At 36.8% G+C, this 17,718-nt stretch overlaps 1 protein-coding gene across 15 annotated transcripts in view; it reads left to right on the plus strand.

The window, feature by feature from the left end:
* The window catches only part of NBEAL1 (neurobeachin like 1), a 91,466-nt gene that overhangs the window by 52,232 nt on the left and 21,516 nt on the right, over positions 1-17,718 (plus strand). For 14 of the 15 annotated variants that reach the window (XR_012623833.1, XR_012623832.1, XM_074829308.1 and 11 more), the window contains 20 exons: positions 42-201; positions 298-400; positions 1,123-1,279; positions 1,893-2,051; positions 2,445-2,604; positions 2,877-2,965; positions 3,915-4,493; positions 5,062-5,237; positions 5,604-5,757; positions 7,056-7,184; positions 7,848-8,153; positions 8,259-8,408; positions 9,320-9,477; positions 10,183-10,307; positions 11,943-12,069; positions 13,216-13,364; positions 14,256-14,389; positions 15,288-15,389; positions 16,600-16,695; positions 16,805-16,929. Coding sequence is in view for 13 of the 15 variants with exons in the window: in XM_074829308.1 (XP_074685409.1) it covers positions 42-201; positions 298-400; positions 1,123-1,279; positions 1,893-2,051; positions 2,445-2,604; positions 2,877-2,965; positions 3,915-4,493; positions 5,062-5,237; positions 5,604-5,757; positions 7,056-7,184; positions 7,848-8,153; positions 8,259-8,408; positions 9,320-9,477; positions 10,183-10,307; positions 11,943-12,069; positions 13,216-13,364; positions 14,256-14,389; positions 15,288-15,389; positions 16,600-16,695; positions 16,805-16,929 (3,338 nt within the window). In the remaining 2 variants the exon portion in view is untranslated. The remainder of the gene's footprint in view (positions 1-41; positions 202-297; positions 401-1,122; positions 1,280-1,892; positions 2,052-2,444; positions 2,605-2,876; positions 2,966-3,914; positions 4,494-5,061; positions 5,238-5,603; positions 5,758-7,055; positions 7,185-7,847; positions 8,154-8,258; positions 8,409-9,319; positions 9,478-10,182; positions 10,308-11,942; positions 12,070-13,215; positions 13,365-14,255; positions 14,390-15,287; positions 15,390-16,599; positions 16,696-16,804; positions 16,930-17,718) is intronic. The other variant, XM_074829304.1, reaches the window with a different exon arrangement.

The following is a 17,718-nucleotide window of genomic DNA, read 5'->3' on the forward strand; positions in this document are numbered from 1 at the left end:
TCAGTATTTTGAGTGCTAACACCTGTTGTTATTTTGAAAAGGTGCCAAGCAACTTAATGGATGTGAACGTACTGATGGCTGTACAGTTGTTGATAGAACAAGTCTCAGTAGAAAAGAATGTGCAACTTTTGCAACAGATGTATCAACACTTACTTTTTGACTTCAGTATCTGGAACAGTGGGGACTTCCCCTTCAGAATCGGTGAGCTCTTGGGCTTGGGCAACTGCACAAAGACACAATACTCTTCACTTGACATAAATCTTTATCCAGATTCTAATAGAAAAGTTTATGTTATAGGGCATATACAATACCTTTCTACAATCATCAAAGACAGCAGAAGACTCTTCAGAAAGAAATACGGTGTGCAGTTTCTTCTAGACACACTCAGGATTTATTATGGGTATGAGTTTTACCTGTTCTAACTCCTCATTTATTGTATGTAGCTGTTGGGGTTTTTTTCTTCATCATCCTAGTGAGAAAATTAATAAATACAACTTCAGGTTGGCTTTTGGTGATTGATTTTATTTTCAAAATTGCATTAAATTTTTTTCCATTTGACTTGCAACTTTCCCTTGACTTTAATTTTTATAAAATTTATGCCAGTGATACTAGATATGCTTGAAAAAGTCAACAAAATTATAAGATTGAAGGAGTTGTTATTAAAAATTCAAATTAAGTCATAGATCATTACCATTATGAAAAGAGAGGGTGATTATTATTTTAAGTTCTTTTATATCCTTGTAGAATTTGAAGTAAGACTTTTTTATTAATTTGAAATCTTAGCTTTCAGTCTTGGTGATTTATATCTGCATATGGATATAGTTATGTCATTGAGGAAGATTGTCCAGAGACCTTGCTCTTTCCTTTAGAGGGTGGGAGGGGAAAGCCTGAAATTCTGACCTGTACCCAGATCAGTACAAATCTACATTTCAGGGCTTTTTATAGACTTGGTAAGTCTGATCTACTATTGCTTATTGCTGTTCAGTTGCCTTACTTCAGTAGAGATTGATAGCTTGTGCCATGATGTCTGGGTAGATGAAAAATTACAAAACTAGCACAATCAAATTGCTGTTAATGAGTCATGAAGTACTTAAGTTGCCTTTCCTGTCTGTTGTTGTATAGGAGTGGCTGTAAAGACAGTGATTTTGCTCCTGATGACTTGAGAACAATACGGACATCCCTCTATGGACTGATCAAATATTTCCTGAGCAAAGGTGGAACACATGAAGAAATACAGAGCATTGTAGGATACATAGCTGCCACCAGTGAAGAGGAGCCGGTATGCAATATGGCATAAATTAATAGTTTAAACTGTACATGTTTTGGTTTTGCTTCTTGGTGTTTAGAAATCTTGTCTTGTGTGCTTAAAAGAGAGTGGAACAAGAAAGAAAAAGAACACAAGCAAAATGTTACCTGATGGGTGGTTCTGTTTAGATGTAGCTGAGGCATGTTATATAAGCACACTGGAAACCTGACAAAGTGCTCTGCAGGTGGCCATATTTTTACCAGTTACTTTTTTCCCCTGAAGAGGGCAGGAAGCACATGATGTGTAATACTGCCATTAGAAAAGTTCTCTTAGTTTACAAAACTAAGTGAATTGGATTTCAACTGATCAGAAGTTGTAATGATGCTCTATTTTGTAGACATCGATAGAATTTGAACTTGCTTTGTAGCTCTAATTACAGTTTGATAACGTGTTATATATATAGAAAAAAAATTTTTAAAAAACCCTCATTTTGAATGCAGTAATATTGATCAGACTCAATAATACCGCATTCTTTTCTAACTTTTATACCAAGTGAAGGGTAAAACTTAAGCCAAGAAAACTTTCCCCAAACAGAGCGTGAAGTTTGAATGAATTGTGGATTAATTTGGTTGTCTTAATTTTGTAGCTCTGTGGAATTCTGGATGTTCTCTTCAGCCTACTTCATTCCAGCCCAACCCCAGACCAGCTTTTTCTATTGCTTTTTGAACCAGGGAATGCTGATATTCTTTACGCTCTGTTATTGCATCAAAGATACTCTGACAGGCTTAGAGAACTTGTGTTCAAGGTAATGAATTGATTTATATGTTCTCAAATTAATCAATTGAACATAAATTTGTCTTTTTCAGTGGTCTGACTGCAGAAGTGTATGCAATTGCGAAGATACTAATCATCCAAGTTTTAATTTTTTTTCTTCTGTTATGTTAGCTAGATTATGTTTTGTTCTGTTTTTTCTTCTCTGTTATGTTAGCTATTGTATACTGCCATAGTCACAATGGAATTAGTGTTCTCTTGAAGTAAAGTATTGGGATATTTAAAAAAAAAAAAAGTCCATGTTGTTTGAGTTGGCTTACAAAGTAAACTTTAAAAACAGTGGACCAGCATGTTATATCATACACACTTAAGAGATCTGGATGCTCTCTTGTGTTTATTCTGCATTTGTGTGTACTTTTTCTTGCAGATTGTGGAAGAGATGCTGAAATGTACTAAAGTTTATGAACGTAGTAAGCACCGTATGAAACTCAGAGAAGTAGGATACTCTGGACTGGGTCTCCTTCTGAATGAATCGCCAGTTACTGTTTCTCTTATTAAAAACCTTCTTAACCAAGTTCTGTATGCAGGTAATTGGCAAGTGTTGTGTCTACCATTAATAAACTGCTGCTCAGAGGCAAACATATTTGGTTTTTTTGTTCAGGAAAACCAGAGCTGTTACCTTACAGAGCTGTTCTATTTGAAGTTCCCTAGTCTCCGCTAACATTTTCTCATTTCGTTGAAGTTTATTCCCTTTACTACACCTGGATGTAGAGGTGACCTCCAAGGCAATTTTTAATATTTAGCTGTGACATTCTGTCGCATGATATCATTTGTGTTGTTTTTTCTTTCTTCCCTACAGATCCTGCTGTGAATTATAAAGATCTCATAGCTGTAGTGCATCTGGCTCATAGATCAGATATAAACATGAGAGTGGTTATCTGCAGAAAGGTTAGTTGTCTTCTTTAAAACTGGAATACTGTCCTTTAAGCCCGTAAGCTGTACAGTGTGATATCTTAATTATTTGAGACACAGTGGTGGTATTTGTTGCTACTGCTTTCTTTAGCAATGATTTATGTTAAAAATTAAGCCCATCTGTCACTTAATGTTGAATTTTGTGTATTCAGGTCATTTTAAAAAACCAAGCAAAGCCTCTATCATGATTCTCAAATAACTTGTATTTTCTACAGGTTAGAGATAGAAGACTCTTTGAATTACTGAGTTTTCTTAAAGGATGCTTAAGACCATGATCAAAGTATTGTTTGTGTTCTTAATATGTTATTTTGATAGAACATACTATGGTTCAAAAGAGTGGTTGTGGATGCAGGGAAGAGATAGGGAGGAAGCAGTGACTTTCTTCCTACACTGATCTCGCTCTCTGGCTTGTGTCACTGGAATTAGCAGTACTGAATGTAGCTGTGAGGCGCTATGTTGTTTATTAAGGCTTCTGAAAGTACAAAAAAGTGAGATGATAATGTATGCTATCGGTAAGCTATTAATACTATTTAATAGTTCCTAATCAAGCATATTTTCTGTTTTAGATTTTCTTTTTTTGTAGACTAGTGGCTGAATAGGATTATTTGTTGTGATAACTGACTTTTGCAGGAATTGTTGTAGAGGAGTGGCTGAAATATGAGGACTTACCAGTATGCTTTGATAGCTTCTTTTCTCCTCTACTCCTGAGAATTTTTTTCTTTTTTTCTCAAATATATATTTCTAATGAGAAAAATGATTCTGTGGCTTGTTTGCTTATTATTAACCAGTTGCAGCCCTTTTACAAGGGTCTAAAAAAGCCCGAAAAAGTTGTAAGATTGTGAAATGTCTAATTGAAAAGCTGGAATGAATGCAGGTACAAGCTAAAATTAATGTGTAGGTATGGGATATCTTCTCCTGTCCTTAGGTTTTGCACCTTTTGCATTCCCAATTGGATGCAGCACAACAGATTTCTCAGCAACTGGGCTGGCAGGACACTTTGATTAGACTATTCCTGAAAGAAAACTCAGAGGTCCAGATTGGCTTTAAAGAGAACAGGGCTGATTCTTCAAGGGAAGAGGAAAAAAAGCCTCTTGCTGAAGACCTTCAGAAACATCAACCTGATAAGACAGAGGGAGACAAGTCTGGCAGCTTTGCATCTGTTAATGGTCTATTTGATCAGTGGAGTTTAGAAGACAAATCCCTGGATGTCCCTGCTCATTTCTCTGTTATGCCACTGGAAGATGCCTCCACAGCAGAGATGTCTTTTAGGTCAGAAGATCAAGAAGAATTATGGCACAGTAATCCTTCACATTTGAGCTTAGATCTGTCCAGTGTTGACTCTTATGAATTGGCTGACATTGTGAATCAGATGACAGATAGCCAGCCCAGCACACCATCACCTATAGAGAGCACAAAACCATTCTCTGGGCAGCCCGATAAAGAGCTGGGTGTTACAAATGATGTGGGCTTCACCGCTGAGCTTTCTTTTTTTGAAAATCAAGGGGTAAGTAATTCACTCCCTGTGTGGTTAATTTCTCCAAATGTCTGCAATTTCTTTTTATTTTTTAATCATCTCTCTGGTAGATAATTATTGTCCTTCTTTTTGCTTCCCATCTTCCAAAAGAAAAGCAAACAATATAGTGAGTAGGGGTACTTCCTTTTATAATGTGTCTTCTATTTTGGTTGTCTAGTTGGAATAGCTTTGCTGTTAAAAAAAAAAAAAACACAACAACAACAAACGACAAACAAAAAAACCTAGAAACTCACCTTGCTCCCTTCTGTATTTCAATGTCCTTTATCTTCCAGAGGAGGCATGGAGCAGGCTTGCTGTGAAAAAATAAGGGTAGCTAAAGGTCAGGTTGAAATGGTGATGTAGAAGTCAGTATGTATTACAACATACAAGCAAGCCACAGTCTCTTACATTTACGTTTTCATGTATTTAGCAATTGGACTTTAGACTGCAGAGTTTTCAGAAATGTTGAAACATTCAAGTATAGGGACTGTCATGAACGAGAGACATTTTGAAGGTTTTCTAGTCTAGAAGGGCTGTAACTATTTCTCTTTTTTTGTAGGGGGGTGATAATGAACTCATACAATTACTTACAGACATCCTGCTATGTATAATGTGGAAAGGCATTGAAAAATCTGATGATGCTGCTTGGATTGAGAGAGGACAGGTTTTTTCTGCACTGACCAAACTGGGGATATCTAATGAGTTGCTGCGACCTTCTGATGAAATAAAACTAAAGTGAGTGTACAGTTGAAAGACAGGTTCTTTCATCCCTTTTGAGGAAAATCAGAAAAAGTAAGGGACATTAGTGAAGCTGGGAAGGGGTGGGTGTTTCCCAACAAGATGTACTTTACTTTGCTCTCTCTTCATGTAATCAGAGTATATTCTGCTACCTATTAAATAGTGTCATGTGGCCATAAGGTTTTGAAATTGTGTTGCTGGTTCCGTGAGCTTCTCAAAATCTCTTTTACCTCACTGGCTTATCAAGAAGACAGGAGTTGTATCACTGCAGACTAAGAGATTTAATTAAATACTTAATTGGATTTTTTTAAAGCCACTTACACTTAGAACACATAATAACTTGGGATTTTGTTTTCTGTGCAGCTTGCTGGAGAAGATGTTAGAATGGTCAGTCACTGATAACAGAGATTCCAAAGCTCTCCCTACACATGCTGAAAATGCCTTCAAGCTCTTGCTAATTGTACAAGATTTCCTGCAGGCAGAAGGACTAGTTAATTCAAGTTTATGGACAGAAAAGGTACAGTAACTGCATAATGGAAGTACTATTTATAGGCTGAAATAGTAATGAAAAAGTTGTCAGTTTGGATACTGTCATCCCTCTAGGCTAAAGAGGGGAGGTATTATATGGAAACCATCACTATATCATGATAAATCCTTTAAAAAAACAGGGGGTTTTTTAAGGCTACTTATTTAAAAAAATAAAGTGTAATGTTATGAGCCGTCAACATAATAATTCCTAACCTGTTCTCCAAAATGCCTGCTTATAAGTAAACATAGCTTAATCTTAGACCTTTTGATTGTTTTTAAAAAGTCTCCCGTTGGCAAAAGCTTTGCCTTCTGTGTGATCTAGCTTTGTGAAATCTAATTAGAAATGTGCTCTGAACTTTGGAGCAATGAGAATTGTGCTTCTTGCCAACTCTGAATTGAAAATAACAGTACTTTCATAAGTTATCTTCCACTCTGCCTGGGGAGAATTTAAAGCACCATAATATTCTAAGCAGGACAGCTTTAAGTCTGCTACAGAAGCATTCATGTGATTCTGGGGCTTAACAAAAGAATGATTTTACATTTGGGTAATTTATTAGGGAATGTATCAAGGTATATTAGTTTTAAGCAAACATGACTGGATAGTGAAATGTGTTATTTGTCTTGTGAATAGCTACCTTTCACAAGGTTTGTATCACTTCTAGTATTGAAATACTGACAGAAAGGAGTGCCTCCTAATTTATTTACTTTCTTATTTTTTAAAAGTTGTTAGGAAGTTTCAAGCATTTCACTAAATCAGATGTTCATGAAAGAAGTCTTATTTTCCTTCTCAAGGCACTGTGCGTATTGCTATGGCTGGTAAATTATACAAGCATTGCACTCAAATAATTTAAAATACAAAGAAAAAGAATGGAATAAAATCCTATCTATAATAAACCCAGAAACTGCAAGTTCATATGGTATCTGTGCTATTAATATTAGTGTCTTTTCAGTGATAGTAATCCTGCTCATGGAGCCTCTAACTTTTCTAAGAAAATGGCACTTACTGGAGTTAAATTGTAGGAAAAACATAAGCATATGTGCTATACGCTGGATTTGGCTTTGTTCAGGGAGGATACTTCAGTTAACATACTGGGCTAAATAGATTTTTGTAGTCAGGAATTGTTTCAAATTACTGGTTTAACTGCAGTGTTCTGGATATTTTTCTGGGTTCGGGTAAGTTAGAAGTGTGAACACAGTGTCTTCTTCAGCTTTTTGAAATTATTGTGTCTCTAGCTGGAGTAGCTGATGTTAATTTTATTTCCTGCAAATCTTTTGTTTTTACAATAGCTCTTGGAAGAACTAGTGACTCTCATGGATAGCCTGTCAGTCTGGTACTCTGCTGGCCTAGAAGCAACTAGACTTTCACAGGTGCAAGTGCAGTTGCTCCTTGGATTTATTGCACAAGATAACTTACAGGTTTGTTGCAAATTCCTGCCAGTGGTACTGTGTTTGAAGTGCGGGTTTGATGTAATTGTTGTGGTTTATGGGTTAGCTGCTCATACCAGTGAGCAGACTGATGGCACTCCATCCTTCTATAGGGAAGATGTTTTATTGGTTCTTGCCATTTGCAAATTTACTCTGCAGTCCTGTCAATTTGCACCTCCTGAGCATGAGGAAGAGGTAGAGAGCAAGCTGTTTGAAGATGGAACTATGTGGGCACTAGTGGCAGTAAGATAGTGATTCTGATTGTGACTTTTTGTTTCTACCGTGAAATACATATATTAGCGGTTTCAGGTGTACATACATTAAGTGCACATGAACCTGGACTGACCTGCCAAATCAACATTTGGAACAAAGTTAGCAGAGCCGTGCCTAGAATATGAGCCCTTCAGTAAAGCCAGGACTGTTAGTTTAGGTGTGTGATTGTCTTAATGTGGCTTTGTGACTTTGGGGTTGCAGCTGACTCGGGTTTGGTCATCACAGGATGAGTAAATGATCAGTGCACATATTTGATGCATGTGGGCATTCAGGCTACCTGGGATGCAGCCAGAATAGCAAAAACATACTCCTGTGCTAGAAAGACAGGTACTCAAAATTACTATTTTGAGTATTGCATTCATTTTTCATTTTTCTGTGTAGGTCTGTGCTATGGCAGCAGCCAAACTGAACACCCTCCTTCAGACCAAAGTAATTGAGAGCCAGCCTGAAGCATGCTACCTCTTGGGGAAGCTGGAAGGCATCTTGAGTAGATCAATTGAAGAGAAGACAGAAACTTACTCATTTTTGATTCCCCTGGTTCGGACATTGGTATCCAAGATTTATGAACTTCTCTTCATGAACCTGCATCTTCCTTCATTGCCTCCTACCAATGGCAGCCCATCTTTCTTTGAGGATTTTCAAGAATACTGCAGCTCTGATGAGTGGCAAGTTTATATTGACAAATACGTAAGTAGTAGATTCTTTTTGTATCATTTTCCCTCATTTTTTAGCTATGAAAGCAGAGGAACTCATTCAGAAATCATGTTGTGCATTTTGTTTTGGTGGAACCAGATAATTCCAAATATGAAACAGTATGAAGAGAATTCATTCAGACATGATCACGAGCAGATGGCAATTTATTGGAAAGATTGTTATGAAGCATTTATGGTGAACATGCACAAGCGAGACCGGGAGAGAGGAGAAAGTAAGCTTAAATTTCAGGTAAGGTTTTGAGTGAGTGCAAGTTTCTCTTCGAAATCGCCTTCTAAAAGATGGAGAAACTGAATTCCAGGATGATCCAGTTCAAGTGATTGCAGGCAGTTTGATTGGTTTAAGATGTTATGGGCAGTGTGACTTATAGGACATGCTTTTTAATTCTGTTATTTCTAATTAAGTCTTACCTGTAAGAGTTATTTCAGGACAGTAGGCCTTTCTCATAGTACAGCAACCTAGAATTATGCTCAGCTATAAGCTACATCTTCTTTTACTCTGATTTATGTTTTGAATTATTAAAATCTCTTCTCCATTATGAGATGAGTTGGTGTGTTGGGTTTTTTTAACCCTACTTCAATACAACGAAAACATTTTAAACAGTGAACAGTTGCTATTTAATGTGTGGAAAAATTGTTTTTGAACTGGCCTTTCTGTATAAGGTCCAGACTCAGTTTAAGCATTAGAATTAACTGGTAATTATCATAGCTAGGTTACATTTCTCTTGTTTTCCCTTTGTCTTCTTAATAAGGGTCCTTGTAGTAAGTCTTTTTTATCCAAGTAGCTAAAGGAAGAATACAAAGTAAGTCACATTCTAGAATACTAGAATTTAAAGAAAAATTCAACCTATTATAATAGGATTTCCAATACTGATCACTTTTCTGATGATGAAAAATTGCTTTCATGTGGACTCCGCATTGATAACACTTTCTTCACATCTTTAAGTCAAAGTTTGGTGCCATTTCTTCCAGTACTAAGCTGTTAAAAATTTCTCGTAAGCATTATCTTAAATTTTGAGAAGTTTTTACTGCTAAACTTTCTTTGTTCCTTCTTAATTTATCAGAATTCTTTCAAGCCACAAAATGGTGTTTTTAAAGGTCAGAATTATTTCAGTGCTACATATATTTTTCATGGTCTTTCAGGAGCATTTTGTGGAACCATTTAGGAGAAAGGCTCGGCAGGAAAATCTGCGGTACAACAGTATGCTAAAGCAACTTAACAGTCAGCACACAGCTACCCTGAGACAGTGGAGAGCAGCCCAGCTTTACTTGCTCTCTGAACGTGGTCCTTGGTCTGAAATGTAAGAGCGAAGTTCTTAAATCAAACCGTATATGATGCTTAAAAATAATTTTCTCACATGACTAACTTACTGTTTCACATGGTTAGAACCTTGTCAAATTGACTCTGATAACCATTCTTGAGATGTGAATTTAATATTGAATGAATCTTTTATAATGTTTTCTGCATTTAATTATCAAAATACAAAGTTTGAAGTGTAATGCTGAGCTGCTTGCCTGGGTACTAGATCTTCTTGCCAAGTGACAAATAAAAATTAGTTAGCGATTGTAAAAACTTTTTGAGAGATCCTACAGATCAGTTGTTCTGTTGGAAAAGAGAGAGAATAGACTTTCTTAATAAAGATTTTGAGCTTTTAAGCATGAAACTAATTTCAGTTTAAAAGAATACATTTTGCCTGTCTTAGCTTTTGGGGAAGTTCTGATAAAGTTGTTGGGGTTTTTTTAAATATTTTTTTTTCTTTTAATTGTCATTAACTGAAAGTGTAAACAATTTGATGTATTTCAGTAGAAAACAGATACTATTTACAAAGTCTAAAGGATGATCAGAGCTGCAATATGAAATTAAAATGCAGTTTATTGCTTTTATGTTTTACAACGTACAAGTAGATGACCGGTATTTTTCTAAATATGTACTCTTTTGTAATCAGTTCATTCACGTAAGTCTTTACCTTATTATAACCCTTTTTTGAATATTCTTGTTTTCCTAGGAAACAGCATCCTATTCACTGGAAGCTTTCAAATGTGGAAAATTTTTCACGTATGAGACTAAAACTAGTGCAGAATTATAACTTCAACTCTCATCAGGATGCTAGTGACCTGAGAGATAATTTAGGTAAAGTTGTATTTGCTATTTCACGTGGGATTCTTCAGTCTTTAATGCAGAAAGATACACACTTTACTCTTTGTATTTAAGAATCAGTGTATGGTACTTAAGTCTTGATTTTTCTTTAGTTCCTCTGTAGTAAAATGTATTTACATAAGAGTGGTGGTTTGACCTGAAGCAGCATTTTCCTACTGAGTAGAATTAATTTCCCCTTGTTCATTGAAATGTGTATTTTTGTTGCCAAAAAAAGATTAAAAACTCCTTTGTTTTAAAATAAGTAGTCACATACCTTGCTTGCATAAGATTATTTTTCAAGAAAAGGAAACAATGAGATCAGAATAATCAGGCAGTATTTCTTGAAAACCTTTTTGAGCTTATGTTTTAAATGTATAGATATCATAGAATGGTTTGGGTTGGATAGGACCTTAAAGATCACTTAGTTCCAACCCCCCTGCCATGGGCAGGGACACCTTCCACTAGACCAGGTTGCTCAAAGCCCCTTCTAACCTGACCTTGAACACTGCCAGGGAGGGGGCAGCCACAGCTTCTCTGGGCAACCTGTGCCAGTGCCTCACCACCCTCACAGGGAAGAATTTCTTCCTTATATCTAATCTAAATCTGCCCTCTTTCAGTTCAAAACTGTTACCCCTCATCCTATCCCTACCATCCCTGATGCAGAGTCCCTCCCCATCTTTCCTGCAGGGCCCGTTTAAGTACTGGAAGGCCCCTATAAGGTCTCACCAGAGCCTTCTCTTCTCTGGGCTGAACAACCCCAACTCTCTCAGCCTGTCCTCACAGGGGAGGTGCTCCAGCCCCCAATCATCTTTGTGGCCTCCTCTGGACCTGCCTGAGCAGGTCCGTGTCCTCCTTATGTTGGGGGCCCCAGAGCTAGACACAGCACTGCAGGTGGAGGGGCTTCACGAGGGCGGAGTAGAGGGGGAATATCCCCTCCCTTGACCTGCTGGCCACACTTCTCTTGATGCAGCCCAGGACACAGTCGGCTTTCTGGGCTGCGAGCACACATTGCTGGCTTAGCCAGCAATTCTCTCTCAACATTCTCTGCCCAGCCTGTATTTGTGCTTGGGATTGCCCTGACCCATGTGCAGGACCTTGCCCTTGGCCTTGTTGAACTTCATGAGGTTTGCACGGTCCCACCTCTCCAGCCTGTCCAGGTCCCTCTGGCTGGCACATCCCTTCCCTCCAGCGTGTCGACTGCACCACACGGCTTGGTGTTTTCATCAGCGAACTTGCTGAGGTGCTTTGTTTCAGAAGTCTTCCAAACAGCTGTTAGTGGTAACACACTTGTAAACTCAAGTAAGGAAAAAACAAATAGTGTATTTCCATGAAATCTGCATGCTTTAAAGAACACTGCAAAATATCTTATTGGAAATGTCCATGTCAGAATTGAGTTTAAATTTTCTAATGTGTTTGTCTTCCCTTTATGCTGTTATGATTTGATGTATATTTCAGTGAAGTTCAAGGAGTATTTTTAGTACTCTGCTTGCCACCAAAAGTATTTAAGAAGTCTGGTTGCTTCTTACTTAGTTTAAAACCAATGTTCAACAGATGATACACTCAGTAGTTTGGCTTTCCAGAAGTGTTGTAGCAAAAAGTTTCCTGAGCTGAAATGTCTATTTATAATAGGTGTGCACCAAACACAGCCCTCTAGTGAGTCTCTGCTTCTGGAGGTGGTGAAGCAGGTGAAAGTGAGTGACTTGGAAGATGATGTTCTCGAACTACCAGAAGAAGATACAGCTGCCAGTTCCAATTTGTAAGTACAACAGAATAGAACAGTTGAAATTTGTTTCTGTGCTAGGGATAAGGAGTGAGAAACAACTTAGGGAGCTGATTAGCATACAAAGCTTGCCTCTTTCTTTGGCCTTAACAATCCAATCCAGGGCTTTGTAGTAGTTCTGAACAGCAGAAAAGTTGCTGTTGGATTTATCATTGTCAACAATGAGACATAACAAGCCCCAGGGAAAAGAAGGCAGAACAGATGTTGGCGAGGATCCGTTAGTGATTCACTGCTTTTAGTTGGTCTGAAGCTGAAGCTACAGAATTGTTGAGGCTTTTCTATTGTGTACTTTGGCTGTAATTCTCAAGAAGTATTCTGCCTTGTAAGGGCATAGACCAAACTGGAACTGGCTTTTCTCCATAGATGTCGGGGCCATTCTCTATATCATCAGCTGCATAGCATGGATATTTGCTTGGTTGGCATTAATCTGCTAGAGAGTACTCTGTGTTTAAGAGTATTCCAGAGGGAAGGCGTAGGCCTGCTGTGCTTCCTTCATGTCATTTGTGTGACTTAAAAAAAAAAAAAAAAGGGGGGGGGCGGGGGAGAGGCGGAGAAACGTGGGAAGATAGCAAATGCTTCACTGCATTAACTGGACATGTGTGATCTTGTGTGTGCATCTATGTGTGTCTATGCTGTTGAAGTCCATTAGAGATGTGGCACTTCTTTGAGTGGTACTGATGCATTTTCTTGTACCTTAAAAGTTATTAAATGCTTGCTTGTGATGTGTCATATCTATAGACTTCTGAGCAACTATTACTTCAAATACTTCTGAACATAACTTTACTCACATGAACCAGGACTCGGCTCTGCTCTAGGCCAGAGAATTTAAGCATCTGGCAATTAAATAAGAAAGGGAAATGCAACTTCATCTTTTCATACTTCAAGGGAGGTCAAGTCCATTGTGCCTGAGACTGAAATATCAAGCCTGAAGAGCAATGCTGTGAAATGCTGCTTGGCAGTCTAGTCTGAAATGTCCAAGACTGTTAATGGAAGTAGCTTCATATTTACGTTGTATTTTTAATGCCATTCAAATTTGATTATTTTTTGGAACTGTACTCTTACCAAGTACCTAAGCAACTGTATAATCTACACAACCAGTAACACTTAGTGGTATTTTTCTAGGGATGAGAAAGATGAACAAAGTCAGAAAGAAAAGCTAATATTGTCTGAAGACTGTGAACTTGTTACAGTAATTGATGTGATACCTGGCAGGCTGGAGATCACTACCCAGCACATCTATTTCTTTGATGGTAGCATTGAAAAAGAAGAAGGTGAGCATGATCAGTATCTCTTTCCAGTGCAGTTCAGCATTCTGTTTTTAGTAGGCTGAGTTTGATTTTTTTTTTTTTTTTTTTTTGAGAATGAGTGTCAAACTAATTGTGAAGAGACAAGTTGTGGATCTGTAGTTAAAATTAATATTGTACTTGGTGTCAGTGGCTGGCTGATCCCTTCAGAATCAAGAATCTGGAACTGTACTTGCTGAGCTGTTAAATTGATTCACTATTCTTAGTATTTCTTAAAAATTAAAAAACCCAACTTATTTATAAATATTAAGTTTGCTGACTAAAAAAAGTCATTACCTCCAACTTGTTGCTTAAATGGCATCTCCCTGCTCTCCCTGACAAATAATGTTTCACTTGTACATTGATTAAAAAATAGTATTAAGTAATGAGTAAATAGTAGTAGTAGTAGTATGTAAACATTAATAATTTATATTAATTTAGTGAACTTTAATAGAATATACATAGTTGAGTGTGAAAACAGTGAAGTGAAGTGTTTGACCAATAATGGTAAAATTTTCAAAACCAGTACATCAGGAAGATGGCCTTTTGGGAATTTTAAACGTAAAAGCTTCTATCTGAGCCTGTTTAAGAAAGCAAATGGGTTTGGTTCATATTTTTTGTCAACAGAATATATTTATAATATGTCTTTTGATCAAAACACAAAACCAAATTCTTCACTCGATTGGGTGCTGCCTCTTTCTTTCATCAGGAACAATAGCTGAAGTTAATAATGTTTTCCTAGCAAAATGGTTAATCAAGACGCATATAAAATTTGCCTTTTCTAGGAATAACTTTGGGGTGATTGGAAATGATACTGCATTATGTCTATATGAAAAATTTTTGATATATTCCAAGTCAGTAATCAAATGCTCTTCCTAGGGGTAGGTTTTGATTTCAAATGGCACCTTTCTCAAATTCGAGAGATACATTTGCGTCGGTACAACCTGAGGAGGTCAGCTTTGGAGATCTTCCTTACAGATCAAACCAACTATTTCCTCAACTTCAATAAGGAGGTATGGGTTTCCCAAATTTCTTTGATTTGTCAAGTTTAAGTTCACTGATTGTGTCTAATTTGAGTCTGGTGTCTTTCATAACACTGTAGCATAGTAGCAAAATGTTTGCTAGATATAGCCATTAAGGGAAACTAGACTGCAGTCTTGAAAACCTGTCTGATATCTGGAACTGATTAGTTGTGAAAAGGTGGATGAAACAAGATTCTTCTTTTTCCTGTCTCTCTCTCTTTCTGTTATGATACAGAACCATTATTCAACTAAAATTCCATCAGTAGTGATCTAAATATCTTGAAGTCCACACATCTTTTTAAATACTCTGAGCAAATTAATTACAAAGCAAATTAGACTTTCTATTTTACCACAACACTGGAAATCATTGCTATTTCTTCTATATTCCATGGTTTAGGATTGGTGAACTTGTTTTTTCCTCTGGATAATGTCAGTAATCCTTTGTATGTGGGACTAAGATAAATATCAGAACTTAGGGTGAGTTACGTACCAGTAGGTCAGTTTATGAATAGTTCCTACAAACTGTTGTTTGGTTGTTTTTTTTAAGTAAATAAATCTTTGCAATAGTTTTGTAGGGAAAACACTGGTGTAATTTCATTTGAACAGCAGCAGTATTTCCCAGAAGAATTCTGTGGCAATAATGATTTTCTGTGTAGCATCTACACAAAAAGAAAAAAAAAAATCACTTCATAACATACATTGCCTTTATATCTTGTAACTGAAGGTTGTCATGTCCATTCATGTCCAGATGTTTTATGCAGCAAGAAATAGAAGTGTTCAAAAGTGTAACTGTGTTCCATTTATTTCACATTTTAATTATCAGAGAAGTTGTTTACTTGTCAGTTTCAATCTCCAGAATAATTTTTTTATTAATGCTGTTTTCTAACAGGTACGAAATAAAGTATATAGTCGAATATTGTCACTGCGTTCTCCAAATATTTCTGGGACCAGATCTCCACAGGAACTTTTTAAAGCTTCGGGTTTGATGCAGGTACGAGACTTCAGCACAAATGGTCTAGAGTATTCCTCTGTTTCTTGAAGGGAGTCCTGGAAGGTCCTCAACTACTGATTTTACTTTTTTTTCCCCAGTGTTTAGATGGCAACTGCCAACTTCTGTACCCTCAGTCTGGCCCCTGAACTTTCACTTGCGTAGTTTTAGAATTGCTGTGTTTTGTGTTTACAGTCAGTGAGGTAAACGGATAGAGCCAGGCTTTATTGATGTGATTATGACAAGTATTCCAACAAAAATGGAAAACATGTAGCAAACTTGTTTCTGTTTTTAGTCCATGATCCTGAGTGCACATTTTGGAACATCTTTCACTACATGTGCAAATAATTTTCCCTTCTATCTTTTCATGATGGGGCTTTCAAGAAAACTCATGTGAGGATTAAGTGGGAAATAAGATCTTAAGGGAGTTAGTAATATTGTTATAGAAGAAAAATGTCAAAATGTCTGTATTACTCTAAGCATGGATAAATTTTTAAATGTAGCAAATGTATTTTATCTTCCATCTCTTTATGCCATAATTAGTGTTTTCTTCTCTGAGGGAGGAAGCTTTACAAATTACTTTTAAAATATTGGAAATACTTTGGTTTTTCTTTGTTTCCCTAATGATAGAAGCTATCATGTTTTATGTTTACATAAAGAAAATGTCATCTGTAATAAAATGCCTCCTTCATACTGTCATCAGACAGATACTGAGCCCTTCTGATCTTTGATTTAAAATATAATAGTGGAGCAAAGGCTCAAAGACAATGTTAGTTCACAAATTCCTGTACTATTAACCAATGGGAGAACAATTTCTAAGTAAGCTTTGACCTTGGAACTCTAATGGATTTCAAAGTTCTGTTCCCCTTTTTCTTAGTACCTGTTTACCTGCCTTCCTTTTGTTTCTTTCTTTTCTGTTTTTGTTCTTTTTTATTCTGAGGCTGCTAGTTGTCTACTGACCTGTATTTAAAACAGTACTGGCATCAGTCAAGGACATGATTTCAATGAAATATAGGTAGCATAGTCACTGAATCAAAGGGAAAAGAAACTTTATTAGGAGAAATTAAATTTGGACTTTCATACCAGTCTTACAACTTGTGCCTTTTACTTACCAATACTATCCTCTGGCAGTCAAATACTGACAAGACATGTAATTTGCAGCAGTGGTATCTTTGATATAGTGACTTTTATAGTATCTTTTTTTGTCCTTCAGAAATGGGTGAACAGAGAAATATCCAACTTTGACTACCTTATTCAGCTGAACACAATGGCAGGACGAACTTATAATGACCTTGCTCAATATCCTGTGGTAATTAAAAAAAAAAAAATTTTTAAAATTTTTGTCAAAGGTATGTATTTTTTTCTCTTTTGAAAGATGGATTTTTAATCTCAGTTTGATCTTTGACTTTTTTTTTTAGTTCCCCTGGATTTTACGAGATTATACTTCAGAAGAACTGGACCTGAATAATCCTGCAGTCTTTAGGGATCTGTCCAAACCCATAGGGGTTGTAAATGAAAAGAATGCTAAGGCTGTGAAAGAGAAGTATGTGTTTGAACACTCAGTTATGTTTCTTCTGTCTTTTCTGAGCCTCCAGGCTAATAACACGATTTAAAAAGAAAGTTGTTACAGTGAAATTTTTAAAAGCTAGTTTTATAATATCACAGATGCATTTGCAAAGGTTGTTGATTTGTTGTTCCTGCTGCGTTTAGGTTAGTTAGCTTATATGGCACTGAAAGAACAAAACGTACCATTGTAAATTTTCAGTTGTTTCTCAGATGTGGAAATAAACTGAAAGGGTGTGGAAACAGTTTAATGGCCCAGCAGTTTGAAGAGACATACTGTGTCCCATGTCTGCTTCAAGATAAGGAATGTGAAATCATACTGAGTTGAGTGGCCTGTGCTGAGAGGTAGCATTGATTCTAAATCTGTGCTTCCTGCTCTTTTTTTCAAGCATAGATTATTATCTTTGAAATAAAATATAACTCAGTGACTTCCAGCAGCTCCTCTGTAGGTAGGAATGACAAGTACGTACACCCACACATCGGTATAGCAATCCTTCCTTTTTTTGCTAATGTGAGGAGTGAGTGTGCTATCATACCAGATTGCACTTATCAGGCATCTTCCAAAATGAGCTTTCTGCTGAAAACTTGGAACATGGAGAATTTTCTTTGAATGATTAGGCTCTATCCCTGACCGTAATGAAACTGGTTCTATAGTGGTAAGTTTAACTATAATTTCTCTTACTAGCCTTGTGACACTGAGGAATATATCAGCCAGATGATGGCATAGTACTATAGAGTGAGTGTCAGTAGAAAGGGAAATGGGTATGAA

This window comes from Strix aluco, chromosome 6, assembly GCF_031877795.1.
Source record: "Strix aluco isolate bStrAlu1 chromosome 6, bStrAlu1.hap1, whole genome shotgun sequence".
Classification (NCBI taxonomy): domain Eukaryota; kingdom Metazoa; phylum Chordata; class Aves; order Strigiformes; family Strigidae; genus Strix; species Strix aluco.